This window comes from Delphinapterus leucas, chromosome 18 (genome assembly GCF_059928025.1).
Source record: "Delphinapterus leucas isolate spDelLeu-1000000601 "Yukka" chromosome 18, BTC_Dleu_Yukka2, whole genome shotgun sequence".
NCBI classification, from domain to species: domain Eukaryota; kingdom Metazoa; phylum Chordata; class Mammalia; order Artiodactyla; family Monodontidae; genus Delphinapterus; species Delphinapterus leucas.
In genome coordinates, this window is record NC_143146.1 from 46082592 (window position 1) to 46099902 (window position 17311).

General features: G+C 34.9%; 1 protein-coding gene across 3 annotated transcripts in view; it reads right to left on the reverse strand.

The window, feature by feature from the left end:
* TDRD3 (tudor domain containing 3) overlaps positions 1–17311 on the reverse strand; it is a 201424-nt gene that overhangs the window by 51391 nt on the left and 132722 nt on the right. For all 3 annotated transcript variants that reach the window (XM_089899470.1, XM_022561168.3, XM_089899471.1), the window contains 3 exons: positions 16225–16365; positions 11915–12071; positions 11017–11142 (listed from right to left, as the gene is read on the reverse strand). In XM_089899470.1, the coding sequence (XP_089755596.1) occupies positions 11017–11142; positions 11915–12071; positions 16225–16365 (424 nt within the window). The remainder of the gene's footprint in view (positions 1–11016; positions 11143–11914; positions 12072–16224; positions 16366–17311) is intronic.

Consider the following 17311-nt stretch of genomic DNA (forward strand, 5'->3'; position numbering starts at 1 on the left):
TACCTGAAGAAATGACTTCATTAAGACTTTACTACGTACCTGACTCTACTTTAAGGTCTTTTGACTACATTACTTCATATAATTCTCCTAACCACGCTGAAGGGCAATATTATTATCCCCATTTTACAAGTGAATTAACAAAAAGCAAGGCTAACAGCTAGAAAATGTTGAGGCCAGAGCTTAACTCAAATCTAACTGAAGCAAAAGCCCACAATTTTCTCATTATGCCAACCTGCCTGCCCACAGGAACAAAACAGAATGTAACCAACATGTTAACTACAATTTTATCACCTACATTTGTTCATTTCTGATGCGATGCAGAAATCACAAAAGCTCTTTGGCAAAACCAAAGGAATGGCCATTTATGGGCTAGATACTATTTTTAAAAAGTCATAGTACCACAGTACAACAGGTTACCTACTAATGCAGACATTAATTCAAGAAGAATGGTTAAAATTACTGCTGAGTAATCCTTCAACAAATAAAGCAAAATAAAAACAAATCATTAAAGATACTTGTTACAAAAAGATGGTATTAACTGATTAGTACATGAATTCACATTAAAAAAGAAGCATAACATTTTCTAATATTTCTATGTTTATATATAAACCCGATTACATTTTTTTTCACATCAAAATTTTCAACTAATCTTCTCAGTTATACAAATCAGGGCTTTTGTGTAAAATATCATTAGATATTGTGTATATTCTGTAATGATCACAAAACTCTTTGGCTATAAAATTTTATCTATCAGCTCAAAATTTATACTTTGTGTCCTCTGTAAAAAGTTACTTCCTCTATAAATTTATTCTGTATGAATTCTGACTTAGATTAAAAAGGTTAAGACAAGGAACTATGTTTCATTCTTAGCAGGTACATATAAACGCAAGTGGTTATTAAATGATTATGTTCTCCATATAGTAAAAAATAAACTGTAGCCTTTTAAAAATATTGTGTTATAGGAAGAGAAATTGCCCATCACCTCAAGCCTAAAGCATAACTTTTTCATGCTATATTAAATACGTCCTTTCTTACCACTCTCTTCAAAATAATCACTTTAACATCCATAGAACATTTATCTACTGGATATCCTTCAGCTTGTCTTCTAACCCCACTACTTCACTGACACTATTTTCGTCAAGGTCTCCAATCAGTGGTGTGTTGGAGCCAGTCTGAATATTGAACAAAAACAGATTATTAAATTTTCAGAAAATCTGCAATCTGGTTGCAGATTGAAACTAGCTAATTTTTGATAGCTTGAAATTAGCCATAGTGGAATATTTACACCACAGAAATCAGGAAAAGCTAAAAATCAGAGCATCCCTCCCCTGCCTCCCACCTCTTCCCCCACAGCCAGTTGTTAAACATTCACCAGCACACTCTTAATGCTATGTAAACCCAATGGACACCTCCCATCCTTATCTCTGTTTCTACTCCTCCTACTTTTTGGCAGCTGTTTTCTCAGTTTCCTTTGCTGACTCTTCCAGCTCTATTCAATCTCTAAATTCTACTGCCTGCTGAGTATCTCTCCTTGATTTTTTAAAAACATATCTTTAAAAAGTGTATTTCAAATTCACAGTAAGCCAATTTTCACCAACTTTCTATACATTACCTTTAAATTGTTTCACTAAAGTTATCCCTAAATCTACATGTAAATTTCTATATACAATTAATTTTTAAATTCAAATAACTACTAACTTTACATTAATAATCCGGACATTACCTGTGCAGCACTGTGGCATATTTTCACTTTCCACCTGCTATTTTATCTAGAACCTTAAACTACCTGGATAATGTCAGGTGCTATGCTGTCAGAATGCTTAAAAATCTAGGCACCACAATGTCATAACAACACAGATCAGAGCATTTCAAAGTAATTCTAGCTAAGGACCAGGGTTTTTGTTGTAGTTATTGGTTTTGGTTTTAATTTCCAATCAACTGTTGACTGTCACTTTTGTAAAATGCAGTAACAAATATTGAGGCATTGACAAACTGCTAAACGAGTTTCTGAATACTTACTCTCAATTTCAGTACTTATCTGTACTTATTCAAAATCAGACACTATACCAGTATAGACTACAGTATCACTGGTACAGACTATTCACTGTTAAGGTAACAAGTCCACATTACAGAGTTAGAAACAACTATCTCAAGTTAATCTTAAAGCACTATCTAGATATGTGGGGTAAATTTGCACTTCAAAAAAAAAAAAAGGAATGGTAGAAAGAAATCAGTCCTATAAGAAAAAATCAAGGACTGGGAAGGTCATACTGGTGGTTAGGGATAGAGAGAAAGTGACAGGCAGTGGATAGATAACTACACATTTTCTCTCTTTTGCTAACAGCTTATGACTATTCACATAGCAATCATTCATCCCTGGCTTCCAAGTAAGCATTCCACCATCAGTTTCAATCAATCAGTTGCATAGGGAAATGAGGAGGAATGTTGTTTGATGCAACTGGATGTAAACATGCACAATACTCAATACATGGGCGACGTAAACATACACGATACTCAATACATGGGCAATCCTTTCTTGAGGAAATCCTTCACAAGAACATCTAGGCTAACACATACACATTCTCCTTGTCTTCTTGACCTAGTTTTCTGGCCTTCCAATAAAACTGTTACCATTCTATCACATTCCCTTCCTGTATCCCTATTCTTCATTCTTTAAAATTCAAGCTATAAATCTATAAGTCAAACTATTTAAACTGACTTGAAACTTGATTAAATGAAAATAAAACAAAACCAAAAAAGACACCTACCAACCATCCAAAAAGCCTGCGACTTCATATGCATTACTCACCAACCATTAATATTATACCTGCTACCATCTAAATATATTACATCTGAATATTATGTGGAATTTGAAATTATGCAGTACCATTAACCAAGAAAAATGCTACTTCTCACAAAATCCACAGAAAATAAAGAAATGGAACTCCATAAAAATAGTATATGTAATATAATCTGAATTTTATTCTGCCAACAAGAAGAGTCAATGGAGCATTTTAAGCAAGGGGGTAGTGGGATCAAATTTGTGTCTTGAAAGATCACTGTTTGCAAAATGGAGGATGAGATGATAAAGTTCTGCAAAAAGTCAGTGGAGGGTTGATGAGGGCCTAAAGTTGGGTAGTAGGGGAGGAGATGAGGACACAATGAGTGGAGGATGCTATTGCTACTACTGCTAATCACAATGATGTTAACGATGATGATAGTGGTGGTGGCGGTGGTGTCAGAACTACCATTACATGGAGGCCTATGTGCCAAACACTGTGCTTAGCACTTTTATGCATAATCTAATTTGATCTTCTCAATAACTCTAAACTTAGGTGGTGCTACTGTTTCCCCATTTCCCAATAATGAAATTAAGGTTTGAGAGATTATATAACTTTCCCAAAGACATACAACTAGTAAAATACAAGAGCTGTGAGTTAAGTTAGTGGTAGAATCAGTTGTATTTATCTGCCACAGCATCCATTCAATTCTCCTCTTCTTTTGGTAAAAGAACTCTGCTTTCAGTGATAACTACTCCTTCCCCTTTAACATATAATCCAGAATCAATTAAGATGTCCTAAGCTCTCCTGACTAAGAAGGAGGCAGATATAGACATTAGAAGATGGAAGGTCTTTTTTCTGTCTGATATTCCAGGTATAAGGGCCATTTGATTGTTTCTGAGAAATATTTTTTTTATTACTTTTTCATATTATGAATGGAGATTTGACACCAACAACTGTCAAGCAGACCATCCAAGTCTCTTTGTACTCCTATTTCAGCCGCTTCACACACACAAATGCCAGCATCTCCACTGGGAGCTGACCTTGGGGAATCAATAATCATATGATGAAAGGTATTTATCTTTTCCCAGAAAAAATGTGCTTGGAAAATTAAGATAAGTGTTTTTACGTGCCTATCTTTATATGTCATTATGCCCCCTTATATACATTGGCCTTATGCTATACCTGGTGCTACCTGGGCCAATCTTTGCTACCACGTGAAGACAGCCCATCAACACACAATTCAGAGACAGAGAAAGACCTTCCACTTATATAAGCCAATACATTACTTTTTTTTGCATATTTGGATTTCTGTGGCTTACAGCTTAATGTAAACTAATTCAGAAATTAGTACCAGGAAAAAGAGTGATACAAGTGACAGACCTAAAATGTAAAACTTGTTTAGTAAAGGAAGGGTGCAGGGTAGTGAAAGCTGCTTCATTCCCTAACAGAAGTTGGCACTCCTCATTGTTTGGTTAAACTGTAGCCTATTGTCTTGGAACTGAGACCACCTAACTAATGAGGCCAATGCTTTAGAGAACTTGGTATGAAAATATCAGGGCGATGAAAGGTGTTGGTTACTTCTTATTGCCTTCAGCAAGTCCTACAAGAAAGCAACAAGCTGGCAAGCTTGAAAGTAGAAAGGACACAGATGGAACTACCTATGAGGTGCTCTTCTCAATTATACCAACAAGCCAAAAGGACTGTGACTCAGATAATCATGCTTCTTGAGAGATTACAGAATTCTATGAACCAAGGAATAAAAGAGGAAAAGTAGAAGATGAGACTGGGTCCTGGAAAGGGGAAGCTTGATCACCTATGACCATGTCCAACATTTATGAATGTTGGATGAGTTCTTAGTTCCTATAATTGTTTAATTTAAATCTTATCCTTTTCATAAAAAATATCTCTATTTGAATTCTGTTCATATTTTTCTAAGTGTTTACCCTTTATACAACTGGGTCATATTCTCTAGTCTACTTTCTAAACTTTTGACACAAAATACGGAGAAACATAAATAAAACTTGTAACACATACTTAATTTACAAAATAAGCTATAGAAACAAGGAAACAGAGGAGTATGAATTTAAGAAAGTTACTCTGTCCGCTTTTCTCACAATGCCTCTTGTTCCCCATTTGGAAAAATGAAGGTTTTCCTGGTTTTATTTAGATGTAAAAAGTTAAAACAGTAAAGTTACTGTCTTAAGGCAACCCCTCCCTCTATCTCTGGCCAACCCAGATATCTTCCATGATAATAGAAAGAATAAAACCTACTCTTTTTGTCCCAAGTTGAAACTTAAAATATATATTTCTAGTGGGCATCGTTTCAAATGGTAGTTATGTATTACTGAAGTAATATATTGATAAACTTAAGGTATGTAAAGTTGAAAGTTGGCCTGATAATCTGGCCATGAACTCTATCTAGTCTATGAAACCAAAAATTTTTTTAAGAGCCTATATATGAGCCTTTCGAACACAACCCTATCACAAACTCATCAGTTGAATATTGACATCAACCAACTTGACATCAAATTATTACATATCACATAGAACACTTTAGTGATTACTCTCATAAAACAATGTAATCCAACATCATTTTTTTTTTTTTTTTTGCGGTACGCGGGCCTCTCACTGTTGTGGCCTCTCCCGTTGCGGAGCACAGGCTCCGGACGCGCAGGCTCAGTGGCCATGGCTCACGGGCCCAGCTGCTCCGCGGCGTGTGGGATCTTCCCGGACCCGGGCACGAACCTGTGTCCCCTGCATCGGCAGGCGGACTCTCAGCCACTGTGCCACCAGGGAAGCCCAACCTCATTTTTTTCAGAATATTGATAATAATGTCAACTAGAATTACATTTGACTTGAATTAAAAGACACAACAAAAACGTTAATGATACGAGAAAATCTCTAGGAAAAGTACATGTGATGATCAATTATAGGCACTACTTATTTTATTGCATTTCACCTTATTGTACTTTGCCAATACTGCGTTTCTTACAAACTGAAGATCTGTGGCAACTCTGAATTTGTTAGATGATGGTTAGCATTTTTGAGCAATAAAGTAATTTTTAATTAAGGTATGTACATTGTTTTTTTAGACATAATGCTATTTCATACTTAGACTACTGTATAGTGTAAACATGACTTTTATACTACTGAAAAATCAAAAAAAATTTGTGTGACTCGCTTTATTGTGATGTTTGCTTTATTGTAGAAGTCTGGAACCAAACTCGCATTATCTCCAAGGTAAGCCTGTATCTCTGACGGAAATTTCTAAAAATCAGGATAAAGAAATGATAGTGCCCTTTGTTCTTTTAGAGGAAATTATATAATACAATGTGAAAGTAAATGTGTTACTTACCTGCATTAAATCTGTAAGAAACACATTCTTAGAGGATGTATTTTTTTTTTCCAACAAGCCTAACACATTACACAGAATTTGATATGACATAACAAGTCCATCCAGGCCTAGGCTTATTCAGCTAAACATGACTTTTAGGGTTACCTGAACTAAACAAAATCCTCAGACAGCTTAAATGATACAAAACATAGAAGAAAGAGAGGTTTGATAATTCAACTGAATTAGAAACAAACATTTTAAAAAAATCCAAATATACACATCATTGAATAATGATAACTTCTTTATAATCAATTTAGGTATGTAACAGACACAAATAATGACACTGATGATATGAACATGAATAAAGTTAAAAGCCCATAGTTATTTTCATTAGCTGTCCATAAGGCATTTAACCATTAAAATTTATGGAGACTCTATCCTGAAAAGCTTTCTAGATTTTCCTTAGAAAAATGGCCAATATTTTCTCCCATCAATGCAGAGTTAATTTTAGAACATAAGATTTATGGAACAATGACCAAATTCTGAGGGAAAACCAAAGTGGAGATTCAAGTTTACAAAAGTAAGAGGTTATTCTGGGCTTTATTTTCAATTAAAAAGAAATATGAAATCATGAAGTAAGCAGAAGAACAATTCATTAACTTGCCTCAGCTGTTTATTTTACTATGAACCTCAGCTCACCTAGGAATACCTCAATAGTATGAGAATTAATAAGAGAAGGAATAACAGAATGACCTTTTTTTTTGCAAGATACCTGAGGAGGACAACACATCAAGCGTTTCCATTAATCCTGTCACCTTTATTGTAACAGGACTGCGTGAAGACAGAGCCAAGAGAATACAGGCACACCTTGTTTTATTGCGCTTTGCAGATACTGCATTTTTTTTTTTAACAAATTGAAGGCTTGTGGCAATCCTGCATCAAGGAAGCCTACTGGCACCACTTTTCCAACAGCATTTGCTCACTTCCATTCTCTGTGTCACATTTTGGTAATTCAAAATATTTCAAACTTTTTCATTATTATTATATTTGTTATGGTGATCTGTGATCAGTGATCTTTGATGTCACTACTATGACTTGCTGAAGCCTCAGATGATGGTTAGCATTTTTTTTAACAATAAAGCATTTTTAATTAAGGTATGTACATTGTTTTTCCAGACATAATACTATTGCACACTTAACAGACTACAATATAGGATAAACTTTTTTTTTTTTTAAACGTAACTTTTATATGCACTGAGACTTGCTTTATTGCAATATTCACTTTATTGCGGTGGTCTGGAACCGAACCTGCAATATCTTCCAGGCATGCCTGCACAAGAAACATCTACAAGCAGGATAATCTTCAGTCCATATATGTATCAATTTATTGTCCCGCTGCTTGTGCTCATGTTTGTTATCATTAATCTCCTCTGATGCGATGTCAGCATCGTGAAAGAAAGAGTTTAGGGTGAGAAGAGCTATTACTGAAAGGATAAGTTTCTCTGCTCAAACATTTAAAACAATGAAATAGCAAACCAAGCAGTATTTTCAAGGCTGCCTGTTTAAAGGATTTCTTAGCCATTCAAAACAACTAGTTAGCCTTATTTTGGCAATAAAACTTTGAAATAAAGAATGTAATATTATTACAGATTACAAAAACGCCTGATCAGATGTGACTATTGTATTCAAAATACCTCTGCTAAGTCTTTATATTTTGTTTAGTGTTGCTTACACTAAGTAAATGATAAAAAGGTTTACACAAAGTAAATAATAATATTCTTTTTAATAAGCATTCCTATGACCTTTTAAATTTGTGGTTTCTTCTGTCTCACAAACTAACAGTAAGCTTCTTTGGGGCAAGAGCTACAAAATCCATCTATTTCCATGAATTTTCTGAATGAGGTATTTTATTAAATTTTGTATCCCTGCTGCTTATCATAGACCAGGTACAAATAAATACTACATAAAATACTGCATATATAGAATGAACAATTTCTTACAACACAAACAGTTGTAGCCTCACTTCAGTCTCAATCCCATTTTCCACCTTGCCAACGGACAAATTTTTTTTCTGAAAGCACCAAACTTTGTTACTGTCATGCCACAAACCCTTTCATGGCTTTACACTGTCATTTGGATACAGTAAAAACTCCTTAGGACAAAATCCTCTTGATCTGGCTCCAGGCTACCACTTTTACATCTGGCCTTATACCTCTACCTCTCCCTTAACCTCCCAGGCATAGGAACTGGCGTTCTGCTGCCTCCAAGCCTGGACATGCAGAGTTCCCTACATCTGGACCGCCCTTCCCCCAACACTCCTCCTTTGACCTGTCTAAATGCCACCTACTCTAAGAAGCCTCTGCCTATCTCCCATCTTGGTTAGCTGGCCTCCCCACACAGTACTTCTAGGAAAGAACAGAAATTTGCTTCTCTGAGAACAGTGGTTATCAAGTAGGACAGAAAACTCTAATGTAAGTTGGAGAGGGTAATTTCTGGGGTTAGAATGATCAAAGGAACATGTGAATTTGGATAAAATTTAAGAGCCTCTACAAACATTAGAAATACCTAATTTTTTAATTTGGGGATTTATGAAGGTCACAGGTTATATTCCTTGTGAAAATCTAGGGTGTGAAATACTATTATAATGTCTATATCTTTCTCACATTCTAGCTGACTCTGTACCATATTAATAACAATAATGTAAATACAAAACAGTCTACTAAAACAATATCCAATATTAACATATGTGTTTATAAATTTCTGCCCCCTCAGAAGTAAATCTCTCTAACACTGATGTTTAGATTTCAGTGTATTATTCATGTCATGTATCTTAATTAACTTTAATACCTTTTCCCAAGTGGAATGCTAGTATACTACATTTTGTTGGTATAGGATGTGTTCTGTGAGAACTGAAAGCTGATAGACACACAGGTCACCGTAGATTACTATTCTTGGTCTCAACTTCATTAGGATTTAGTAGAGGCTCTAGGAGTCAAAAGCAAATGTAGGGAGACAGAAGGATAAAAGGAAATCAAAGGAGCTCTGATTGGGATAGTATAAAGGAAGGTTGGGACAAAAATATCTAGAAGTCAGATTTTAAGAAGCAGTAGAGATTCTCCTGCTAACCTTGCAGAAGCAAACACGTGAACTGCCTAGGGAGGAGGTCACGTGGCAAGGACCTGAGGGCTTCTAGGAGCTGAAGGCACTCCCCAGGAAACATCAAACAAGAAAGCAAGAATGTCAGTCCTACATCCACAAGGAAGTGAATATTGCTAACAACCAGTTAACTTGTAAGAGGACCTTAAGCCTGAGGCAAGATCACAGCCCCAGCTGAAATCTTGATTTTAGTATGTGAAACATTGATCAGAGATCTCAAGTAAGCTGTGTTTTGACTCCTGAACCCCAGAAACTAAGAGATAGTATATTTGCATTGTTTTAAGCCACTGACCTTTTGGTAATTTGTGAAACAGCAACAGGAAATGAATTCATCATACTTTTTTTTTTTTTTTTGCGGTACACGGGCCTCTCACTGTTGTGGCCCCTCCCGTTGTGGAGCACAGGCTCCGGACGCACAGGCTCAGCGGCCATGGCTCACGGTAGCCGCTCCGCGGCATGTGGGATCTTCCCGGACCAGGGCATGAACCCGTGTCCCCTGCATTGGCAGGCGGACTCTCAACCACTGCGCCACCAGGGAAGCCCTCATCATACTTTAAAAGCAAGAAAATATTGCTCTTACATGTGTCTACTTACAATCTCATCTACATTCTACATCCAACATTTGTTTTTCAAACAATGCATTATCTTTTCTTTGTCATCTAACAAAAGATTCCATTTTCATGAAATCTGTAAACTTCAAATTTGTTATAAAAGCGTTTTATCTCTGAGCTTAAGTTTAATTCGAAATATATCTGAAAGAGAAAACTAAATCTAAAAGAATATTTCCCTAACTTTTTGCAATCATATATTAAAATCTTACAATTCTAGAAAATATTTATCATATTCCATACTTCAATTAAAAAATAAACATTTAACATGATTATATCTCTTTCAGTATTATGTTAATCACTAAAATATATCATACTAAGAAATATATCACAATGTGGGAGCATACTCACTCACTGTGCTCATTTAACCCTAACCATAATCACATATTTTCATACAACGTGTAATATGTAGAGAAAAAAGAGACCAATTTCACAATCAAAAAAGTTATATAAAGTTATATAGTAATTTCTCCAACATAACAATATGTTTTCATAGCTAAATCTGTCATCTAGTAAACTGAGGGAAAGAGTTTGGTGATATTGCCCATCATACAGTTAGAGGGCAAAATAAGCTTTAATATTTTCAGAATGCAACAATTAAAACTTTCTTCTGTACTTTTGTCAAACAGGAAATTTGTAATTAAATAAATTTGTAAATACCCAAGAGTAGACATTCACACTGTCAGTATATTATACCTTTTTTGTACAATTCCAAATAAAGTTTGGTGTTTCAAAAAGAAATCTACTTTAGGGACTTCCCTCGTGGTGCAGTGGTTAAGAATCTGCCTGCCAATGCAGGGGACATAGGTTTGAGCCCTGGTCCAGGAAGATCCGACATGCCATGAAGCAACTAAGCCCGTATGCTACAACTACTGAGCCTGCGCTCTAGAGCCTGCGAGCCACAACTACTGAGCCTGCATGCCACAACTACTGAAGCCCATGCGTCTAGAGGCCATGCTCCGCAACAAGAGAAGCCACCGCAATGAGAAGCCCACGCACCACAACGAAGAGTAGCCCCCGCTTGCCACAACTAGAGAAAGCCCGCACGCAGCAACGAAGACCCAACGCAGCCAAAAATAAATAAATAAATAAATAAATAAATAATAAAAAAGAAATCTACTTTAAGCTGGCTTACCTTCCACACTCAAAGTCCCCATTTTAGATTCCAAGAAGTCAAATAATGTGCTTGGTGCTGATGGCCTTGCATTTCCCAGTTCCTCTTCATCTTCAGATCTTATTCGCCCCCTGCCTTTTCCTTTACCTTAAGAAGTAAAGCAAGACATATACATTATACATGCAAAAACAAAAGAAGAATATACACTAAAATATAATCAGCAGACATCTTAAGTAGAACTTTATATATATCTTTTCATATTTTTCTGTATATTCTACATCCATTAAAACAAAAATGTTTTTAAATGACTATATTAAGTAGCACCTTTAATCCTGTAAATGATCTATCTGGAAATTTGAATTTGTTCATGTAAATTATCTTTTAAGGAAAATAAATCATTTTTATATGATTTTTCTTTAACCACTTTTTTTTTTTTAATTGAAGTATAGTTGATTTACAATGTTGTGCCAATCTCTGCTGTATAGCAACCACTTATTTTTTTAAAAGAATATAGGATTGGGACTTGAAAAATCACATAATACATTTGACCATACAATAATTTTAAAATAACATTAAATAAAAGTCATGTTCCTGTTAATTATTAAAAGTTTATAGACTAGTCATTTATACAAATGGCCTAGTTCTAGAAATAGTTAATAGAGGTAGTTACTTCATATTTTCTGTATTATTCATGGCCTTGTTAAATAAGGTATTAGACCTACTTTATATAAAGATGAAGACAATGAGACTAAGAATAACCTACATAAGACTGTGGTTCCCAAACTGCTGCTCCTTCCACTTACCATAATGGTAAATGAAGTTATAGCCTTCACAGCAACAAAACCCAGTCTTTGTCAGCAACATATATTTCTCTGAAAATCAAATAATACTGTCTGGCACATTGCTTAATGAATTATACCTCTCAGAGGTGGACCCGTAACAGGTTTCTGTTTATTGCTGTTAAGAAGTACATTCAGTGCTGCTTCTAAGTTGTTGCCATTATCCATGAGAGCTTGCCTTGATGCTTCTTTACTAAAGCCCATTTCTGTTATGTGCCTCAGAGCCTTCTCATCAACCTGTAAAGAACGAAGAGAAAAGTTATGCTGATAGCCAATAAACAAGCAAGGTATAAGTTTTTAACTACATGCTGTTTTTTAACTAAAAATTACATCTGATGTTTATAGAAAAAATGTGATATTAATACATCACTTGCTGTTTTTTCATACCAATAGTCAAGGAAGGATCTGTGATATGCAGGGTTGTGCCTTGAGTACTTTCTCTGTATCATTACAAATGCAAAACAAACAAAAAAGAAATTTTATATGTCAGAATAAGGCTTTTGAAAATAATACAGGCAGTGAAAACTACCTAATGAAAAATTTTCATGGTTGATACTTCTCTGTCCTAAGGAAGTGCAATTTATATAGCACCTCTCCAAAAATGCAAAGTATAAAAAGAAGCTAACAAAATGGTACCATCTCAGTAGCTTGTTTTTTTTTCTACTCTCTATTGTTTCAGTACTCTGCTCTATATTTATTAGCAATACTATCTATGAGGCTTTGACAGCCTGTACCCCAAATAAAAAATCTACTTTACAAATGTCAGAACCCCAAATCTTGAAAAATCTAGACCTGAGTAGAATTAAAGAACTGTTTAAGTAACATAAACATATCCCATGAAGAAATTACTGAATCATAACCAGCTGAGGAATACATAACTAACTTTTATACATTTAAGAGTTAAGATGGATAGGCTTTAAGATAGCATTACACATGGCATGCATGGTGCAGACAGCTACTCTGATACCCATGTAGACGTTGTTAAAAGCACAGCACTTTTTAAAAAATCCTGTTTTTAAAACCCTGACTTTTTTTCAAACCCTGATTTTGTGACTTCCAAAGACAAAACCCTTTCTAAATATAGTAGCAACGATCAACAGATCAGAGCTGACACATAAGAGAAAATTTACATCCCTGCTGTAGATATACTAAAGTAAATGTAAAAAGGATTAGACATTAAAACTATAATTCATCCTTCTTATTCAAAAACTTATCTAAATGTAAAAAAAAAAATCCTTCCAAAGCCTTTCCCTCTCCTAATTATCTCCCAAGTAAATATCTAATTAAGAATATTATCCCATACATAGAATTTAACCAAACACACTCAAGAATCAATTAATATCCAACCTTGGTATAACTTATTGTACCTTTCTTGTTAACCTGATTTGCAGTTAACCAGTTAACTCTCATTCAGTGCTGTTGGCAGGGCCATGCTCTCTCTGACAGATTTAGGGAAGAACCTTCCCTGCCTCTTCTAGTTTCTGTTGTTTGCTGGCAATCCTGGGCATTCCTTAGCTTATAGATGTATCACTCCAGTCACACAGCCATCTTCTCACTGTGTGTCTTCAGGTCAACTTCCCTCTGTAAGTGTCTATCTCTGTGTCTAAATTTCCCCTCTTTATACGGAGATTAAATTAGGGTCATATTGGCTTAGGGCCCAACCTAATGACCTCTTTTTAACTTGGTATCTCTGCTAAGATCCTGTTTCCAAAGAGAGTCAGTCACACTTTAAGGTACTGGTGGTCAAGACATCAAACTATCTTGTTTGGTGGGGGGGTGGCATGGGGGTGATGGATGGGACACAATTCAACCTATTATACCACCTGTTATCAAAAATTATTTTAAGAACCTGTCAACTGACATCCCAATCAAGTCCTCTTTCAATTGTTGAAAATAAAGAGCTGAATACCATGCAACATGCAAAAGAACAGGGTTCCTGGTCATTAAAATTTCAAACTGCCCTTTTGATAGTCTCCTTCATTCTTAAATGACAGTTTTTCTGAATACAGAATTACAGGTGAACAGTTTTTTTTCTTTCTGTACTTTCAATATATCACCCCCCTGCTTCCTTGCCTCCATACTTTCTGATGAAAAATTGGCCATTTATTTATTGAGGATCCCTTGCATTTGATGAGTTGCTTCTCTCTCACTGCTTTCAAGATTTCCTGTCTGTAGCTTCCAACAACTTGATTATGTGTCTTGGTGTGTCTCTGACTTTATCCTATTGGAGTTCACTAAGCTTCTTAGATTTGTAGATTTCATCAAATTTGGGAATTTGGGGGCATTAGTTCTTCAAATATTTTTTCTGTCCCTTTTTCTCTTCTATTGGGAAGAGAACATACACAACATAATGTGTATGTTGGTACATTTGATGGTACCTCATAGGTCCCTTAGGCTCTATTTTTCTTCATTTTTTTCTCTTTCTGCATCTTAGACTGGGTAATTTCAATTGCCCTATATTAAAGTTCACTGATTCTTTCTTCTGCCTGCTCTAGTCTGATGTTGAACCTGACTAATGAAATTTTTTATTTCCACTACTGTACTTTCCAGTTCCAGAATTTCTATTTTGTTTATTTTTATAATTTATCTTTATTGATATTCCCTACTTGTTCATATATTGTTCTCCTGATTTCTTTTAGCTCTTTGTCAATGGTTCCTTCACACCTCTGAGCATTTCTAAGACAGTTAATTTAAGTTCTTGTTTAGTAAGCCCAATGCCTGAGCTTCTTCAGGGATAGTTCCTTTCAATTTCTTTTTTTTCCTATGAGTGGATCATACTTTCCTGTTTTATGGTATGCTTTGTAATTTTCTGTTGAGAACTGAAAATTCTGAATACTGTATTGATGGTAATTTTGGAAATCAGATTCTCCCTCCTCCTCAGGGACTGCTGTTGTTACTTAATGAAGACTGCCGCTGTAAGTTTGTTTAGCAACTTTTCCAGATTTTCTTTTGTAAGGATTTTATTCCTTGTGATATGTGATCACTGGAGTCTTTGTTCCATTATCTCCCTGGTCAGCCAGTGACCAGCCTCTTTCTTCATTAATCACCACTCTGTATGCTGCAAGAGTTTGATTTGACTCCAGAGTTGTAAAATAGTTGCTTCAGACAATGTTTGTCAGCTTAAGAGTTGTTTTGGTGGACAGCCCAATTTCTGGAGCTTTCGATTCTGCCATCTTTGTGATATCACTCCCTTCATATGTTTTTACTCCTCACAACAATCCCAAACTGCTGGTCTTTGGTGTTCTATGGCAAGACATCCCCAGATGAGGGTTCTCAATTCACTCAAGTTTAAGAGCTTCTTGAGTTAGAGACTGTGTAGTTTTCAACTTGCTGTATCCACTCAAACCTGAAAACTGACTTTTTTTTTTTAAAGAAAGAGATGATCATGTATTCAAGGAAAAGATAGTCTGGCTCTGTTATAAACCTATTCTCCTTGGCTAGTGATTGATTTAGGAGTGGGCACGTGACCTAGTTCTAGTCAATGAACCATAGATGGAATTTACTGGAGATTTCCAAAATTATTTTTTTATCTGATAAAACAGATCCACACCCAGATAAATGTCCCCTTCCCTTCTTGCCTTTGAACTTTTTGCATGAAGATTTAACACACAGAGAATCCTGTAACCCAGAGAAGAAAACCAAGAAACTAGAGAGATGCTCACCAGAGCTCCAACACTGTTATACTGCTGAATTTACCAATCTTTGTAACCATCTATCTCCAAATTTCTTGTTATATGGAATTATGAAACCCCATTATTTAAGCTAGTCTTAGCACTCTACAGACAAAATCACCCAAAGTCATTTAACCTTTAAAGGCAGAGGAAAATGAATTCCTGTCAGTTCCCTTATATCTGAGGACACTGTAGCATACCAGAAATATCTCTGACTCCTCCCATTATCTCAAAAATCCAGGAATATTTTGCAATTGAGACTATAATATACATTTTCCATTTCAATATATTTTTCCCAAAGAACACAACAAAACAAAATCACTTTAGACAAAATTTGAGAAAAGATGTGGGGAAGGTAGGGAACGGCCCATAACTGTACGGTTCTGATGCATCATCTTTTAGAATATAATTTCCATTGAGCGTTTTCTGTTTAATTTGATGACTTTTTATCAATCCATTCTAAAAGACATCATTCAGACATTAGAAAGTTAAGTAAAACGTAAATTTTACTTAAGTAAATTATTTTTCAACCAATCCAAATTTTCCATGGAATAACTGGAAATTATTAACTGGACTCCTTAATGAAAGCCTTCTTAGAGTTATGACACCTATTTATAATATACTCAAAAAGCCAGTGGTGGTTCTGAGAAAGAATTAAAAAATCCAAGGCTATTAAAGAAAAAAAGACATAAACTTTGTGGTTGGTTCTTCAGCCTTACCAGTTCTCTATAGACACCTTCATGTTTTCCCTCTGATTTGTTTGACTTTTCTTTCTGTAAAATCTCCCTATTTCGGCTGCCAGCAGCACTCATGTTGAGATTACTTCTAGCACCACCACCACCTCCTCCAAATGTCTTGGTCTTCAGATAACAGAAAGATAAAAGAAATGTAAATAAATAACATTTTAAAAAGCTCTAAAGGCTAAGCTATGACTAAAATCTGAAGTAGTTAAGTTTCTTAATTATGTTTTATAGGAAAAAAATGAAATGTTAACTAATTCTTTCTAAATATCTACTAGTCATAATCTCACAAGTCCAGGTGAGGCAATTAAAAAAATTACATGATTATAATCTTTAAATCTCCAAGGCAAATCATCAGAATAAACTTAAGTAGACAACAATATAAAAGAAAAGAAAATAGTACAAGTATTACGGAGATTAGGTGTCAAAAATTATTCTAGGGTAAAATACTTGACTGATATCATGAGACCTGAGCTACAAATCCAGCTACATGGCAAGGCTTTCTTTAGCAAGGCACCAAACCTATCTAGGAATCTGTTACATTATGTTCATGATTCTATGTTCAGGATTCTAGAACCTAAGAAAGCAGACAAATAATACAAATTTTAACATGGGATTAAAAGTCTCATTACTAATTTATTATTTACATTAATTACCACACATGCTATATCTTACCAACTATGTATAAAAGCTTTAAAGTCCATATTTCTTATTTTGTCTGACTTATTTGAATAATTATATGTGTAATCAAATTTGAATTTGATCTCATTTTTGTTTTGTCAAAACTACAGTGGAAAGGCTAGAACATAAAAAACATCGGTTAGGAAAGATACAAATTCATGACTGAAAAGCATTCCGCAGTTATTTGTACAATATTAAATTAAATATCTGGTTATATAATATCTTTATAGTTTTCTAAGAGCTAATAAAAGCAGAAGCCAAGACTTGATTTTTATTAGATATAATTATCAATATTTTTTAATGTATCTTAAAATGATTACAATAAGAAAACATCCTAGATATACATTTATATGAGACTGGGAAATTATTTTGAATCAGATGAAAA